General features: G+C 34.2%; 1 protein-coding gene, 1 long non-coding RNA gene and 1 other non-coding gene across 6 annotated transcripts in view; 1 reads left to right on the top strand and 2 right to left on the bottom strand.

Moving 5' to 3' along the window:
* Window positions 1-1864: 1864 nt before the first annotated feature.
* On the bottom strand, window positions 1865-1936 carry Trnaa-ugc. Its single transcript has one exon. It is a non-coding gene; the product is annotated as a tRNA-Ala (tRNA).
* A 4145-nt stretch (window positions 1937-6081) lies between these two features.
* LOC117342873 (LIM and senescent cell antigen-like-containing domain protein 1) overlaps window positions 6082-18433 on the top strand; it is a 57830-nt gene continuing 45478 nt past the window's right edge. Inside the window, exon 1 of one of the 4 annotated variants that reach the window (XM_033905163.1) lies at window positions 6082-6215. In XM_033905163.1, the coding sequence (XP_033761054.1) occupies window positions 6205-6215 (11 nt within the window). In that variant the 5' untranslated portion in view covers window positions 6082-6204. Of the gene's footprint in view, window positions 6216-15788; window positions 17921-18433 lie in introns of those variants that run through there. The other 3 variants (XM_033905164.1, XM_033905161.1, XM_033905162.1) reach the window with 3 other exon arrangements.
* On the bottom strand, window positions 7485-10741 carry LOC117342874. Its single transcript, XR_004535914.1, has 3 exons — window positions 9698-10741; window positions 7915-7998; window positions 7485-7622 (listed from the first exon to the last, which is right to left on the bottom strand). It is a non-coding gene; the product is annotated as an uncharacterized LOC117342874 (long non-coding RNA).

Genomic DNA, 18433 nt, shown 5'->3' on the forward strand with positions numbered 1-18433 from the left:
TTTGGTGAGGACTTGTGGCTCTGTCCCATTGCCGAGACCCGTTATCAGTATAATATGACCGGGTGGGGTGTCCTGCTGGATGCCGTCGGCGGTAAGCCTTAGTGAGGTCACACAATAAAGTCGGCATCAGTTCTTCGGTATATCAGGGAGACAAACACGATCACAACGCTGGATTTATCACCCTGAATAGCCAGGATCATTTTGAGACAAGCATACCACAGCCTCCCAAATCACTCGTAACACGTATGCATCTCGAATACAGGGTATGTCGTCCTTAAATAGCTGCGTATTGGACGTTAAAGAAATAGAAAACTAAAACCAAACGTCACAGAAACACCGGAAAGCAGAATAAATATAGATGCAAGAGACAGTGACACTTTACCACGTTTCAACCTCATATTGCTTGATGATTAATTCTTAAATTTGACCTTGACATTTGTGATTTAGACCACATTCACGAAGTTTCAATGAAATACAAAACTTTTGGTATACTAGTTCTGAAAATCGTTGATAGATATTTGATGTTTACAATGGAACGTATCGCTGTGCTTTGACCTTGGATTCTCTGCGTTGACCTTCGATTACATGAGCTGAATAAGCTGATACAGCAAACATGATCCAATCACAGACATTTAACAAGCCCGACCTATCATCGTATAATCATTTACATCTCGACTCCCGGAGTAGTCTATATTGTAACTTGTTCAGTATAGATCTTACGACTTATTCATGCAAATCGGAAATGTTCAGCGTAAAGAAATAATACGGTCTTTCTGTAGAAAAATACAATTCATATTACCATGGTAACCAATTGGTATTGACAATGGGCCAGAGAACCGGCTTTGTTACGTACTAAATGACCTCACAAAAGGAAGATATACCGGCCGGGCTTGTTATTGATCTACAGAGCTATATACATATTCCATAGCGAGCTTATATTTTTAAATGATATAAGTAATGTTTTCTGCAATGTATTGTTTTGAAAATATAAAATGTGAATTGACAACTTAGGCAGGTAGGTCCACAGAGACTTCCATTCCACTGTCTGTACATGTGTCTATAAAATATACAAATATAAAAGTTATTTTATATATACCGACTGTGGGATTGAGAGTTTAGGTAGATTCTGTAGGTATAGGGTCGATAAACGTCGGTCATTCGAATAATTTACAGAAACGAACTTACGAAACAGAAAGCTTCGATTAGTGTAGAAAAAATACCCCTAATCTGTTATCAAATTGCATATGTTGAATAAAATCTCCAAAAAATTAACTGAGCATAATTATTAGATGCACATTTTCAAAGTGTTGATATGTGCTTTACTTACCTGGACACTAGGAAAATAACTAATCAACATTCAGTTGAACTATAAACCACGGCTGATGAGTTCAACGCTGCAGTTTATTCATTTTGGCTCTACTTTAAACTCTTATTTTGTTTTGAAAAGTTATAATAAGAGTTAAAAGAAACAAGTTCTGAGTTTTACTTTTAGATATTGTAGGTGCAAGGGAGATAACTCGTTTTGAAATATCATAAACACAAGTCTGAATCTACGAAAGGAACATTTACGTGGTATATTGAAGAAAAACAACTTCTAAATGATTCATGCCTTCATAGAAATGAATATGATGTCAAGATTATTGTCATTTTTTGTTGTTTTTGTTTTTTGTTGTTGTTGATTTTGCTGATTTTTTTGATTTTTTGATTTTTTTTTTTTATCTTTTCGCATAAAATGATATATATATTTTTTTTATTGTATTAGATCTAAATATCAATGTATTATCTTTGTAAATTTAAATATACACTGATATAGAGACATAAAAAACTATTTAAAGTTTAAAGATAAAAAAAATAAAAAACATTGTGGAGATGCGGGGGATCGAACCCCGGGCCTTTCACATGCAAAGCGAACGCTCTACCACTGAGCTACATCCCCATCGATACAAATGGGCCGCTAAACTTAATATATATTGCTAGTTTTATTTTATTCCGGAAGTTGAAAATTTTGACTTTGTGAACAAGACTTACAGTTTTCGTACTAACACTGATAGAATATGTGACAGTGAAACTTTCAAAATAGGGGAAAATATCATAAAGGTCATTGTTACTAAATATAACCGTTAGATACAGAGTCGCTGATAGAGTCTACAAACAATTCTTTATTAACGAATTCCGGCCCACATGGGGCATTATAGGAAATACAATCACAAAGAGGTAGAGTGGCCAAAAGACAGATGAATGGACATGCATTTATACTAGAATCTAATATAAATTACAAACACATAACGTTAAACAAAATTGCTTGTAACATGCTCATGTTGTAACCTATGACTTGGAAGTCGGCTAGATTAGCTACAAAATCATTATACAATGGGTTACAGAAATAGTTTGTATTATTTTAAATTTGACATAATGAAATTAGATAACAACTTTAAAATATCCCCATCTTCATTTTTCATTAACCAGATGCTTTTTTGTTCTTGGTCTAAATTTGAAAAATTGAGAGCTTTCGTGTAATAATAATATGTAGATCTAGACCGAACCCAAGGCGGAGGTTATGGATTTTGTTTTGAAATTATTTCAATTCAATTCAATATTCATTTCTTTTTGAATACATACACTTTTTAGAGTTGATACAGCATAGTGCAGGAAAACCCCGTAACATTGTTTCATGAGTTCGCAAAATTTGACTATCTATACTTTGAGGATCCGCTCTGGTGAAAAGTCAAAATTTTGTGATGACTAGCTTTTTAAATGTTATACCATAGGTGCTTAGCACGTTTATAAGTCCAAGACCGATTATAGACTAATATATAGAGTTAAATTGACAAAACTAGCATATTCTTTTTGAATTCAGAAGTTAAATTGATCTAGCCAATCCTTTTTTTTTTATCAGAATAGCAATTTATGTAACCCCTTATAACGCTTAAATATAAAAAGTTCTGCTGACAAACTTTGGAAAAGGTTTTTCTTCCTTAAACTGGTACAAAAATGTGGGGTCAGTGTGCTTACTTTTTGGTCCTGCACTATTATTATTATTGTAATGTTATTTTTTCTTTAGTTTTTAGGGAAAATATCTTTTAAAGTGCTTCAGTTACACTAAAATGTGGAAATAAAATACAAAAACCATGTAATTTCTTACTTTGTTGTTTACTATAGCAAAAATGAATAGGAAACATTCAAAATTGCCAACGCAGTGACGTTTTTAGAAAAAAAAAACCCCAAAAAGTCTCAGAATGTGAAATTTGAACCTTGCACAAAATGCAAGAAAATCAATTTTAGAAATGGCCGCCAAATGGTCCATTTTTTAAAATCTTCTAAAAACAAATCTATTTACATAAGAAGTCTGAAATTTGGGCACATTTTTTCAGATACGATTTTGTTTTTTTGTGTTTTTTGTTTGTTTCTGTTTTGTTTTGATTTTAATGTTGTGGTTATTAACTGAAGCCGACCATTATTCAAAATTCCGAAATTACGGATTAAAACTGGGATGAATAAGTGTATGTACTCATTTTTACAACTGATTCAACTGGGTTTAACATACCGGCTATTGTCCTTATTACTCACGAGTTCACGTGACAATAGCAACCTCCTGTTTCATATATACAATACACTTTTGTAGTAGTTTTAAGGCCTAGATTACCGCCGTTAATCTATATTTTCAGTTATCATTAAGTATTAAAGAAATGTGATTTGCAATAGAAAATACAACACAAAGTTCAGGCTATGGAAAGCGGTGGCATGCGACTGATTTTAATTATTAATGGTATTAATGATCAGTGTTGAGCTGATTATGTTAACTTGGCTTTATAGCTGGAGTGGTAAATCTACTATCTATATTCTCTATTACGAACGAATTTAATTCACAAGACTTCCATCCCGTCAATATCCCGCACGTTGACATACTGGGGTTGATATCGAATGATCCACGACGTCATTTTTGTGTCGCCTTCGAAAGCATATACAGCAAGGATCACAGTGAATGTCGGCGGCGTCGACGGCACAGGAGGTTTCCGTGCGATAACTCAACTTTCCTTGGGCTGATCAAATCCAAACTTACAGACCTTCGATACCAAAAGTGCTTGCATGGGATTGCTTTTCAGACCCGAAGGCCAAAGGTCAAGGTCACTGTTTCTATAAATAGAATATGTGTTTCCGTGCGATAACTCAAGTTTCCTTCGGCTGATCAAGCTCAAACTTCATACAGATCTTCCTTACGAAACGGGCTTGCATGGGATTGCTTTTCATGCCTGAAGGTCAAGGTCACTGTCACTAAAAATAGAAAACTAGTTTCCGTGCTATAACTCAAGTTTGCTTGAGCTGATCAAGCCCAATTTTCATACAGATCTTCCTTACCAAAGAGGCTTTCTTGGTATTGTATTTCAGGGCTGGAGGTTAAAGGTCAAGATCACTGTTACTAAAAAAAGAAAATGTGTTTCTGTGCGATTACTGTCTTATATCAGAGACGTATATACCTGATATACAAGTCTCTGCATATATATGCATTAATTTTCTGTCTGGAATTCAAAATGTTTTATGAGCTTCAAGCACACACAAAAACTTTCCTTTTTGTTCAAATTAGATCTAGATCTCTATATCACTTTTTTTCTTAATCACCTACATGCTGCCAGACGACACATCCATTCCGTAGAATTCCTGTTTAAACATTGGAACGCTGTGATCTGTGTGGAATAACAAAAGAAAACTCCTTCCTCTTGCTTATTAACCTCGACGTCAAAGTACATTGTTTTCAGTAGACTTTTCCCCCACCTTGACTTATTTTGTAGAACCGCTATACATAGCTAAGTCACTTCGACCACGGATATACATATAAACTGTCTCCTCAGCTTATATAAATGTCATCGTTTTCTATTTCCTGATAAATCGATGTTTTATTGGCGAGCAAATTTTTGGTGACGCCATTTTGGTAGGTTTAAAGAAAATGACGACTGCTTCTCAAAATGATCGCAGTGCAGATGATGATATTTTGAAAATGAAACGACGGAAAGTGATGCCAAAATAATGAGTTGAAAGAGAGGAAAATTTATGCAAATGGGCAAAATTTCGAACAAATCCGATGAGAAATAAAACAAAGAAAATTCAAAGATGAAAATGCACGGAAAAGTATGGAACGCCAAATTGACATATATTCAATTAATTGAACCTAGGTACAATTGAATTGAACATATCTTTACTTAAATTGAACCTATCTTCAATTGAATTGAACCTATATCTAATCGAATTGAACCTATCTTTAGTTCAACTGAACCTATCTTTAATTCGTCCCTTTTCGCTATTGTTGGTAATTGAAGATAGGTTCAACCTATCTCTAATTGAATTGAACCTATCTCTAATTGAATTAAACCTATCTTTAATTGGATTGAACCTATCTTCAATTATTTGAAGATATGAAGATATGTTCAATTAATTGAATATATGTTAATTTGGCGTTCCATTAAAAAGAGGGAAAATGACAAAAGTTGACATATTTTTGGCACGTGAATGTAAAAGTCTATAATACGATCTTCAGTTGAAGTGACCAATAAATTGTACGTTTTTATATTTAAGGCAGAGAATACTACATGAAAGCCAGCGTATCACAAATACTTTTATTCTGTCAATTGGAAGCGTTCCATTCTAGCAATCTGATTAAAATACAGAAACACGATAGCAGAGACCTATATACTAATATATACTTTAATATAAGGTCTCTGACGATAGTATTAGGATCTGTATTTTAATCAGATTGTCCATTCTAGTAGCTGCTTTGTTATATGGATTTTTGAATGTAGTTTTGTATCCCATCTGTACGTCCCTGAGTATCTTAAACAAAATTTTGGTGCAAAAATAATAAAAACAACAAAATGTCCCCGCCGCCCGTCCATCGAACCTCTTCCTCTAAATAATAGGGTGGCTTGTATATATACTGGTGGAAACTACTGTACATTGTTTTATCGTTAAAATTTTAAGTTGAAACACTTAAACTTCAATAGATGTCATACGCTATTTATAAAATGGGGATTCCCCATCGGTACCTCCTCCAGTTCCAACGCACATTCCTCAAATGTTACCTTATATGTCCCCCGGAAGTGACCTCATACTTCCGCCAAGTTGGAAGGGTGAACGAAAACATTTGATGGTCCTCTCAAGATTCTGCACAAACTTTTGACAGGCCGAGGACATTTCTAAGTTTAAACAGCATATATGACAGGCAGGTATGTATGCTATATCTATGTGTTTGCACTGGTGGCCTAGTACCGTGTTCGGGACGGCAGACGACACTGTGATGAATACTGATGATATCGGCTGATGGGCTTGGCTCGCTAATTAGTTTCGGACAGGTGCCCGGTGTTTGTAAGGGGGTTGATGTGCCACTTCACAATTGTACGTTGGCCAAGCACTTTATGACAAAGTAGAACCTTAATAACATTTGTATGTAATTACAGGTAGAGCTATTTTTATCCACATCTTGGTCTTCAGCAGTCAGCGTCTCCCATCACGTACATTTGTTTATAAACTTAAGTTTGTGAATCAGGACACTCATATATTACAAACAGCACCGTCTAAACACGAATGATGTTTTACGTTAGTACTTGAGATACTGCCACTGTATGAACATTTAGTCATGATCGAGATTAATGATTTGTGTGTATGGATATATATCAATGAAATATGTTTATAAACGTCTTTTTGACGCTGAAAGGTTGATTGCTGAATATCACAATACCACAACTCTGTTTACAAGTACAGTTATTTAAAGAGGGCATGCTAATCAAAGATTACACTGTTTACAAGTACAGTTATTTAAAGAGGGCATGCTAATCAAAGATTACCCTTGTCAGAGGTGCTGGGTACATAATTTACATAGTATATAATGTATCAATAAGCATTATCACTGACAGGGTCTTATATGGAATGTCCAAAAATGAAATAATAATAAACCAGAAAAATGTCAGAACAATGTACCTACATGTGTAAGAGGAGTGGAAAAATACACAGCCAGACCGGGGTTCGAACCCTGGATCTCCGAACAAAAGCCGGATGCTGTACCAATTGAGCTACCAGCTGGTTGCCGATATGACTGACCTGGTCCAGTTTCGCTACACTCTTACCTCCCTTTTAAAGTCTTCGACCCCAAAAACCTTACAACTCACAACCCAGGTTTGGGTATCTCGTTGTAAAGAATTCACTTGAAATAAGGTTTGGTCACAGGTACCAAATGTAAAAGGAGCGAAAAAATGCAGTCAAGTTTCGCTACACATGTATAGGTCCATATACACAAATCCTGACAAACACCATTTTCAATCGGATTCCAATTGAAAATAAAATATACCAATGAAAACTCATGGCTTGCGTACTAATCCATGTTGAATGTTGATACCTGCAGTATGTGTTTAATTAAAGTTATGGTAATTATATTTTGGTTTTTCAATTGGTTGAAGTATTTGTTTTGGTTGGTCAATCATAAATGCAAAAATCATGAAACAGTTTTGATTGTTTTAATTTTTTTCCATAAATGTTAAAAACAAAAAAATCATAACAAACCTAAGAGTCAATTTTTAATCAGTCTTCTTTTATTCCGCAGCGTTGTGTATTTGTCACACCCAAGACATGGTAATTTCCTGAAAATATAGAATGAAAATATTCATTACACATCATAACTGTCATAAGCATTATGTTACCAGTAGCACAATAATGCAGATGTGAAATTTTTTAAATGCCAACCTGGTAAATACCAGCTGCAATATACTGCTCGTCTGAAAAGAAATTCTCTCTAGCTGAGCGATATATTGCGACTAGTATTAGACGTATTTTACATTAATGTGGTATACAATTAAAAATGAATATCGACCAAATTACTGTTATGTTATATATCTACCACTAGGTAATAACAACAGCACAACTAGTACATACATGTATTGACTGCATCCAGTGATAAATCTACATGCGAATCCTAAGTCCTGTCCTCACAGAATTTCTATGGGACTCACAGAACTTCTGTAAACAATTAGATTTTAACATTGTGGGACTCAAGCAATATATAGTTGAATTATAGATGGATTACTGTTCATCGTATGTATGCAGAATTGTGAAAAAATATGATACGATTATCAAAAGTTAGAATTTCTTGGGCAATTTCCTATAGAAATATGCTTATCTGTCTCCAAAACATGGCTGATTACTTCAAGGACAGCTATGTTCTTTACAGATATCATAAAGACTGAAATTTAGTTGTGGAAGGGAGACAACTCTTTTTTCCTTAGTTAAAATGATAATATGTTTGGTTTTGTATGTCCGTTGATTTAAATTCCTACAAACATCTTCATTATAATAAGAATTAATGACAAAAAAGCTACTTTACTTAAATCTCATCTATAAGATTGCTAATGCCTACCCTAATTGATAGTTTTCTGGTAACTGTTATTTAATTTGAAACAAAGTGTTGAAATATTTGCACATATAAAAAATATTTGTACATATACTGTAAACCTTTCAGTATTTTCTGAGGTAAATAATCTGAATAAACATTTAGGATTTAAACTTGTTTGTAAGATCTCTGTGATTTGCATAACACCAGAATTTCAGCTGGATTAGAGAGCTTATAGTTTTACAAATAGTTAATACATAAGCAGATTCTCAATGAGATACAGGTACTGTAAAAATACACTGTGATACTTCTATGGACATTTTGAATCAGCAGTTGCAAAGACACAACACATCATTTCATGGAATTTCTTTCACATGGGAATTTACAGCTATGATATTCTTGGTTAAAACTGTTTAAGCAATAAGGCTGAAAGACCTGTGTCTAATTAACCTTATACAAATGTACTAAGCCGGTATTTTTATGTACATGTGTCTACCCTGGTCCCTGAAGCTGTCCCCCCCCCCCCCCCCCCCCCCCCTTTTTTTTTTTCGGTATGATTCATTGTTTTTATGTATAACAAGGGCTTTAACCAGACCCTCATATGGTTTTTATGTTTTTGACTCCCCAAATTTAGATTGACTCTTCGGATTGAACAGAATGTCATTTAAACATACGTTTTGACCCATCTGATTTCTAAGAAATAATTATTTGACTTCTGAAATTGGTGAAAGTCAAGAGGTCAGCGTTATGTCCTGAACTTACCTTAATAAAAACTTAAAAATAAAAAAGCTTTCCCAATCAACCTACCCTAATTTTCTGAAATTTTAGCAGAAACGGTTTTACCGTCTGCAACATTGGGCACTTATCAGATGACCATGACTAGTAAATTTAAGTCTGGAACAGTGTTGAAAATATCTAACTTGTCCAGTTGGATTAGATTTTGCATAATGTAAATCCAATCATAAAATAAGGCATTCGTCGAAGCATTAGAAATCGAAGCATTTCAATAAGTGAGACTTAGTTCTGGATTTTAGTAGTCTATCATTTGAATTAGTAAATTCACTGTCAGCCTATTAAAATTCTGGGTTCACTATATACTGTATATATAGTCTAAATTACAAGTGAAGAGAAAATGTAAGATTCACAGACTGCTTGTACATGTATTATGTGTTTAGGTCTAACCCAAATATAAATATTTGTTTGATTAACTTTAAACACAATGAATGCATCAAGTGAAACATATTGTATACATTACAATTGAAAACTTACGCCTGCAATTAGAAATAACTGTGGAAATTAAGAATCTCGGAAAGATTAAATAATACTTACCCTTTGTCAGACACCATTTGATATTGAAAGGTATTAAACTTATAATAAAAGACTTTTCTGTGCCCATCTACATGGTGAAATAAATCTTTAAGGACGTCTTGTGCTAAAGAAGGGGAACAATTGGGATATATTTAGAATAAAAAAAATACCTCCTTGAACTAAATACCTTGAAATTTTTTTTTTTTTTTTTTTATATAGAATTTTCAACATTAATGTGATATTCAAGTTGCTTATTGTTGTTTTAGAAAAGCATGATAGTAATCTTTGTTTGCTACAGAAAAAAACTATCTATATTTTTATCCTGACCGAGGCCCCTGTGGTTAGAGTCAGTATTACATAGAGACCTATAGTGTCGGATGCTGTGCCAGTGAGATAAGTGTCTCCACAGGAAATGACAGTTTATGTACAAATGTATAAACCGGGTTCCAAGAGGTCAGAGGTCATCCCCCACATAGGTACCACTGTATAGTGGAATGTGTGTATCCGTAATCTGATGGAGATTTATATAGGACAAGACAAGAAAATATATGTTTTCTGATAATTAATTTAAGTTACTATCTACTAGCTGGTACATCTGATAATTAATTTAAGTTACTATCTACAACTAGCTGGTAGATGATCATGATTATTGGTTTAAGTTACTATCAACTAACTGGTACATCTGCCAGGGTATTTATATATTGCAACACTGAGTTTTCATATGGCACTTGAAATAAGAGTAAAATCTAGATTGTAATGACCTAACTGTTCTTATTGATTGTCTAAAGTTTATTGGGTATGATACAGTTTACTATATGAATGTTACCCAGAGAAGTTTATCAGAAGTAATATAGGGCCATGCAGATTGAATTAGTTCTATTCTTGGTGATTTTCAGTGAAGTACTGATAGTTGCTGTAAAAACCCACCTGTTGGATGCCATCAAACAGGTGTAGCGGGTTTAATACGAGCTAACTTCAGAACTGGCAAGCCAAATTGCCCAGCCATGTTAGGGTCACTTCATTTAACTGGCAGAAAAGTAACTATTATCTACTACCTAGAGTACCGGTCTGATGTATAATTAAACTAGAATATGGTGTTGGCTTATCAGTCTTTGAAGAAATTATATAGATTGGGAAAAAAACTATTTTCAACTAGTAATTACATTTCTTGGCCTGAGTTGTTTGGGATGGTGAATTTCTCACCTCTCAGGGTTTTACGTCCAGCCCTGCCTGTACCGGCACTTATAGATATACGGTATAGGAAGTTTGATATAAATGTTCAAGTCAAATGTCTTACATACAGTAGGTTGATCGTACTGAATATTGTTCACAGGAGTATTTAATTTTTGTGAGCAAATTGTTATCAAAGTGATCGTGATGTATGCTGAAGTTGGTGAAGTTCTGTCCATGAGGGACCAAAGGCGATCAGTATCGTCAGTTACATCACAGGAGGAAAGGTATTGTGTTCATAAACATGAAGATATTATTTTGTATACGTACAGCGGGTCAGCTTTATGTATGTTTGTATGATTGTCACTGATTTCTTATATTTATTTTGCCCATATATGAAAATTGTGTCCTGTGTTTTGAAATTGAATCTGATCAATAGTTAAATGTTTCATTACAAAGTTTGAACATAGAGTTGTTTCCCTTTGATCAATTAAATCATGCTGTCATTTACCTGTTTTGTACCTAAAGTTTGTAATCCATTACCATGTGTGAACCATAAAGAAGAAAACACAGGAAACTCCTGACCGAATCATTATCAGTGTGTTTGTAATATAACCCAGTAGACCCTTGAGAGTATTTTTTTGACTCACCAAAATGAGATTTAAATCGTGGGTTTGAGTTAGGGACATATCTATAAACTTGACTTACAGTATGTATTGACTCCTATTTCTGAGAAATAGTGATTTGACTTCTTCAATTGCTTATTATCTAACACTGACTTGATACTCTGATTTGAAGTACTTTTCTAGATAATAATCATCACCTCAGCCAATGTTAAATAGTGTAATTATCATCACCCCAACCGTTGTTTATGAGTGATGTAAACTAGTATAATTATAACCTCAACTGATGTAAACTAGCATAATTAACACCTCAACAGATGTTTACTAGTATTAATAATATCATTGAATCATTAAACTGACACACCCAGAAATTAAACTATACCAATTCTGATAAATACATGTATCAATTCAAATGTCAAGTTAAAAATATCAAATTGTATCTGCTATAAAAACTACATGTTTCAGTTGAATTAATGAAGTAATGGGACTTGATCTGTGGCCCGAGAATATGACAAATCTAGTGTTGTGTCATATAATTACTTACCATAATACATAAATAACAATTAATTATATGTACATATATACATTATACTTGTAAAACATTTTAGTACTCTATAAAATAATGTTAATTAATGAGAATGTTTTCCTGTATACATATGTTTTCATCTTATATGATAATTCACCTGTATATAACATGATATTTGTATTTGAGATAATGTGTATCACAATATATGTGATCAGTAAGAGAAGCCATAACTCATGACATAAATCCATGGGGTTCTTTCAATATTAAATATTTTTTAAACAGAAGAGTTCCCTTGTCCTCGATTAATACATGTCTAATCGAGAAATTGTTGATTATGTCTATTTTTAAGGATTTTGGGGCGTAAGAAAATACTTGATACCAGGTGTAAATATTAGTGTTTTTATAAATATAGTTAAATGACAAAGCTAAGGAAACTATAACAGTATTTATGTACATATAATTTAAAAACATACATGCACTTGTCCGATCGGAGTGAAATGATTAACATTATTAACTGGCCTAACATACATTTTAAAGTGGCAAGCATAGATTACATTGATTACTGTACGTAAATGTTCGGCAATAAGCCCAGGCCTCTTTTCCATTTGCTGAATATATATGAAACTTGTTTTGGAACAAGGGGGTGCCCCTCCCCAATCAATCTCTTTATATAATTATTTTCTCCTAGGGGTTTGGGCTTATTGGCAGTGGAGTACCATATGGTTTGATAATAAGTACTTTTTCCTGGTTTCAACTTAACCTAGCTATAACCTACCAATCTGGCTACTCCTGAAATGAGCTATCTTTTGACTGATGATATGCATTTTAACATAGAAAACAAGGCTGACCCCAGCTATTCCTCTTAAATTCATGTCTAAAATTTGACATGTAAACATAATTTTTCTGTGCAAGAATATATACATACCTGTGCAAGGATGACTCCCATGGACACGCATATTTCTAGAGTAAATTAATTATAATAAATTCATAAACCTAGTTTTCCATCATGTTAGACTTTTTCAGGGGCTTCTCTGGCCGTTAACAAGCCAACTGAATACTAATGTAGCAGAAGCTACATTTTTTAGCATCACGTGACAGCTGATTTAAAGGTACTAGCTAAATATTATATATCTTCTCTTTACACATCTCAGGTATTTAGGATATAATTTGTGTAATATGACACGGAAAATGCCCAAGTAGGCCATAGCACGGATCGTCTTCACAGTGAAATAGATAATAGGAAGCTTTAATCGTAAGAGTTGATCTTTTACATTTGGAGCCACTCCTGAACAATTCTTTCACTGCACAAATAATAATTTGTTTTGGCTTAGACTTAGAAAACATTAAAAGGAAGAAGAAAGTTATAATGACGATTTCATACAAAAGATTTAAAATCAAATCTTTACCATATTTGATATGACAGTATGTGCAGAGTAATCCATCGTGACTTGAGCTCATCAATAGTAGTATAGAAATAATTATCTTTGGTACCATTATTATGATATTCTGTTCGTTTTGCTTGATTACTTATATTTCTACCTGCTGGTATACAGGTGTTCAAGCTTTCACACCTTTAAGTTATGCTCATGTTCAATTATATATACATGTACTGTAGCTATCTCAAGGGTTTTTCATAGAAAAGTACAGGATAATTAGCTGTAAGGTTCCTTTTAGAGGAGTTTGTTGAAGCATTGTTAGTTTAGTTTAGTAAGTTATTTCAGGAAAACCAAAAATGGAATGGTCATCGAATGAATAATGGACTATTAAGTGTGTATGTTTATCTAGTTACATTAAAGTTTAGTTTCAAAGTTAAACACTTATTAAATTGTAATTAATGTTTAAGTTGATTTGATCTTTAAGCTTGATCAGATTTGAGAACAGGTGTGTATAGGATTTGATGTTGTCAGACCTATGTGCTGATAGTATGCTAAGTGCTCGAACAGGAAATGTGTATAATATATGCATATATTTATATTCTTATTGCTTTATCATTTAGATTTAGAGCAGAATTCTTTTAAAATATGTGTCAGTTAAAAATATTGAAATGTTTAGAACATCTTAGCCTTCAGCATATGTTATATAATTAGCAGCTTTTGATAATAGCAGGCACTGTCAGGCACAATATACTCAGTTAGTAGAGTACATCCTGAGGTGAATATGGTAAATGTGTTGTTTGTTCTTATGAAGCCGTGGCCGAGTGGTTAAGGGTGTCCCGACACCTTAACGCTAGCCCTCCACCTCTGGGTTGCGAGTTCGAAACCTACGTGGGGCAGTTGCCAGGTGTTTTTTCTCCGGGTACTCCGGCTTTCCTCCACCTCCAAACCTGGCACGTCCTTAAATGACCCTGGCTGTTAATAGGACGTTAAACCAAAACAAACAAACAAACAAATCTTATGAAGCTGATAGCATGTGATTGACCTACCTACATTATGTTGTTACCTCAGGTAGCCACCAGGTACTACAAGGATACCACATCCTCTCTCTCTCTCTCTCTCTCTCTCTCTCTCTCTCTCTCCTATGAACATTGGATTGTTTTTATGCTGTCATGAATTTTCTTTCTTTTTCATTTTGATCTACACATAACTCTTAGCTGTATAATTCATTGTACATTGTATATATTTGTATTTTTTAAAAAATATCTGGATTAAAGTGGAATATAAAGCATTTTTATGTATCATTATATAATTAGGTCTCAGTGACCTACTTTTCTGCTCAAGTATATATATATATCAAAGGAATTTGGCATTCAAATTTTTATCACATGGATACATACTTTAAAAATGTAGGTCACGGTATACTGGCCATAAAGATGGTAATATTTTCATGCATCTTTCGTTTGCGATCCAACTTGCATCACATTTTATGCAACACTGACGTACCTCAATAGGTATATAGTTTGTGTGAAAGTTTTCTGTTCTTTTTATAAAGCTATTTATATTCTCACGAATTAAAACTTTGGAATAATTTTCATGTTTGCAACTCCAATGAAATTTGCAACTCCAATGAAAGTTAAGTGAAAGTCAGTGAAGCATGTGTAACAATACAGTGTATATGATATTTAAATTTGTGACAAAAAACAATCAGTGATCTGTAGCCTTAAGCTTGTTGACGTGTTCAGTGATATATTGTAACATGAGATGATGAAATCAACAAGAAGTTCATTCTTTGTTTGCCTCACCATGTACCATCAAGGCTATATACATGAAATCAATCGTAGATATATACTATAAATAATAGATAATTTCTCGGATCCCACTGTGATCGAAACAATCCACAAGACTTTTGGTGATGATACACATCCGTAATTTAGTTAGTGATGATTTCAGTAGGTACAGTACAACTTGTTCACTAAGAATCCTTTTAAAGTGAAGGTAAAAATTACATACCTGTAATGTTACCTGTGTATAGTACAGCACAGTAGTTCCTGTCACTGGTAGATACATATAATACTGTCGATGGTAGCTCGTCAGTAAGGCTAGAATACTAATGAAGTCTCCCTACCGGCTCCACACCAAAACCCAGTCTTCATAAATCCCTTGTATACATAACCCCAGGGGAAAAACAACATACACCAGTCGAGGAGGTCAGAGGAAAAAAGGTTAAACGAACATTTATGCAAATATTTTACCTGGTTTACAGACCGATGTGGGCAGACAACAGGTGGAATAAATATCTTCTAACTTGTGGATCTTAAATGACCAGTGCCCTGTATGGTGCTCATACATTCTTTGATAAAAAACAATTGTTTACTGTAATCTCCCGGAGTTAAATAGAGAGTTAATACCTGTGTGGATATTAGGGATGTCTATTCTAAGTGAATGGAGCTTGATTTAATTCCAGGGACTGGATTTTGTCACCGACTTTAAGGACTGGGTCAGTTACGAGGTTTACAACCCAACTTGCTTTGTGGGGTGTTTGACCCTTACAAAAGGTTTAGGGTGTGGATTTATTAAACTAGATACAGTATACATTTGTATTTATGAGCCGGAAAAAGATTGTCTGTAGATTGTAGCAGGTAGGCTGTACACCTGTGTAAGCGACCCGTGAAGGGATTATCTATTGCTGTGTGTCTACGTATATACCCTTACCTCAAATAGCTGTGTCGAAACTGGTACACGATATTTACAGCACTTTATACCAGTATTTCATATTGTGATTGTTTACCTTCTGCACGATTCATGTATAGATAGTACGCCCATTCACCTGGAGATTTATCTGTGTGGCATCGGCTAACAACTGTGACAGAAACTGTATTATTTACAATATAAAATACAGATTTTGAAAGTGAGGTGTGGACAGGTGGTTTATTACCTTGGAAATATTTACAAACTTTTGACTGATTCATTGGATGCTCTCCCATATGTTAAACAAACAGCAGATTGTGACATACATAATTAAATCACTTGCGTGTGTAAAAATTTGAATAATATCATCATACACTTTGACCTTTTCTATATAGGACGAATCATGACAATCGTAAAGAGCTATCATTAAGGAGCGTAATTTCGTGAGGATTCTGTATTATGATACATACCTATTGTGGTTAGCGTTGTGATGTCTGTAGTGTGAATTTCAGTGCATTATACCACAGATGTGATGTTCAGTGCATTATACCACAGAATCAGCTGCAATATTAATTTTATAAAGGAAGTGACACACACGTTATCTTGACTTGATTAGGAGATATACACATAGACAGGACATCAACGTGAGTGAAAAAAATACTGTTAATCATTTCCACTTTTCAATGATATTTGATTAGGCTTAATTCATTATCTGTGGAACTGTAGGACTGTTCATTAGTGTCTTATAACTTATTTTCTGATTGGTTGAGACTGGCTGGAAAGACGCACCTGTATATTGTATAAACAGTGCGTGAAACAGATGGACCGTTTGTCTGAAGTCTTGTCTGGAAAACAATAACATTAGCTTCAGTCATCTGGAAATGTATATACACACGAAATAAATTTGATCTGAAGAAGGAATGTGTGTGTAAACTACTGACATTGAAAAATCCAGAGAGTAAAAAAAAGGAAAGAAAAAGTGTCCTGCCTGGAAAGCGGAAAGAAATTTGAAATTGGACTGTTGGAGATATTTGTGTCATATACAGATGTTCTGTTGAAGAAAAAGATTTTGATTTTCGAAGAGAACCACATATACAATACACATACAGAGGAAAGGCCTGGGTATCTGTGTGCTGTCGTTCTGGAGTTTGTAAGGATTTATTTGAAGGGATGTTTTTATGATGCAGGGATGATATTGTGGATACAACAAAGATATGGTTAAATCGCTGATGGCCAATAAATGATGAATTTGGTCTGTGGTTTCGTGAACGATCAATATATCTTGTGAGTCATTCATGGTGAAATCTGAACAGTTTGTTGAATAGCAGATATAATTTCCAGTTGATGGTCATGCAACTGTTTATGTGCAGCTAACATTAATGTATTGATTAATCATTTTACGTCATATTGCACGGTAAACTCGATCATTGAACTAGTATATCAGATTTCTTGGTAGTGTCCTAAGATATCATATTTAATTTGTGTTGGAACAAGCAACTGTTGAGGAAAGAAATTCAAAACGTTTTACGGAAAACAAGTTTTGTTTGCATGCAGTGAACAAACATACAAGAGACAAGGGATTTTAAAAGTGCGGGGTCAAGATAAATTCATACTGTGTTGTTCGGTTAAGTATTTCTCAATTGTAAAATATGGCCACCACAACAAGCAGGACAACAAGTAGAGGAAACATGCAGTCTGGTAAATCAGGGCGCGATATGCTACGTCTACAGTCCCTCAATGATAATACGGAAAGTGAACTATTCCAGCGGAGACGTCTTCATTTTGGTGGTGAAGATGAGGGTCACTATTCCACTATCAATGGTTTAGATGGAGTGGCAATGTTACCGAATGGAGATCAAAGGTATTGGAGCAAGATTTAATATTATATTTTGTATTAAGTTGTTAAGAATTTTCTGGTATAGCTTTAATGTTTTATTTAGGGGGTGAGGGTGGGGGTGGGGGGGTGGGGGGTGGGAGGCATATTGTGTTACTCATGTCGATCAATAGAGTCCAGTCCTGTTACCAATCCATGACATATCTTGAGAACTTGGTTCATATATACTGGTATGTACACTGCCATAGTATCGTAGCATCAAATTCTATACCTGATGCCATTCTGGTGGTCATTGGTAAAAGTTTGAAGGCCACAACCTTTGACCCCTTCTGAACATTTATAATGTCATCACGGGTTGTAGTAACATACATTTATAATGTCATCAAGGGTTGTAGTAACATACATTTATAATGTCATCATCACTGGTTGTAGTAACATAACTTTACGGTGTTGTCATCACGGGTTGTAGTAACATACATTTATAGTGTCATCATCACGGGTTGTAGTAACATACATTTATGGTGTCCTCATCAAGGGTTG

Source organism: Pecten maximus, chromosome 14 (genome assembly GCF_902652985.1).
Source record: "Pecten maximus chromosome 14, xPecMax1.1, whole genome shotgun sequence".
Lineage (NCBI taxonomy): Eukaryota > Metazoa > Mollusca > Bivalvia > Pectinida > Pectinidae > Pecten > Pecten maximus.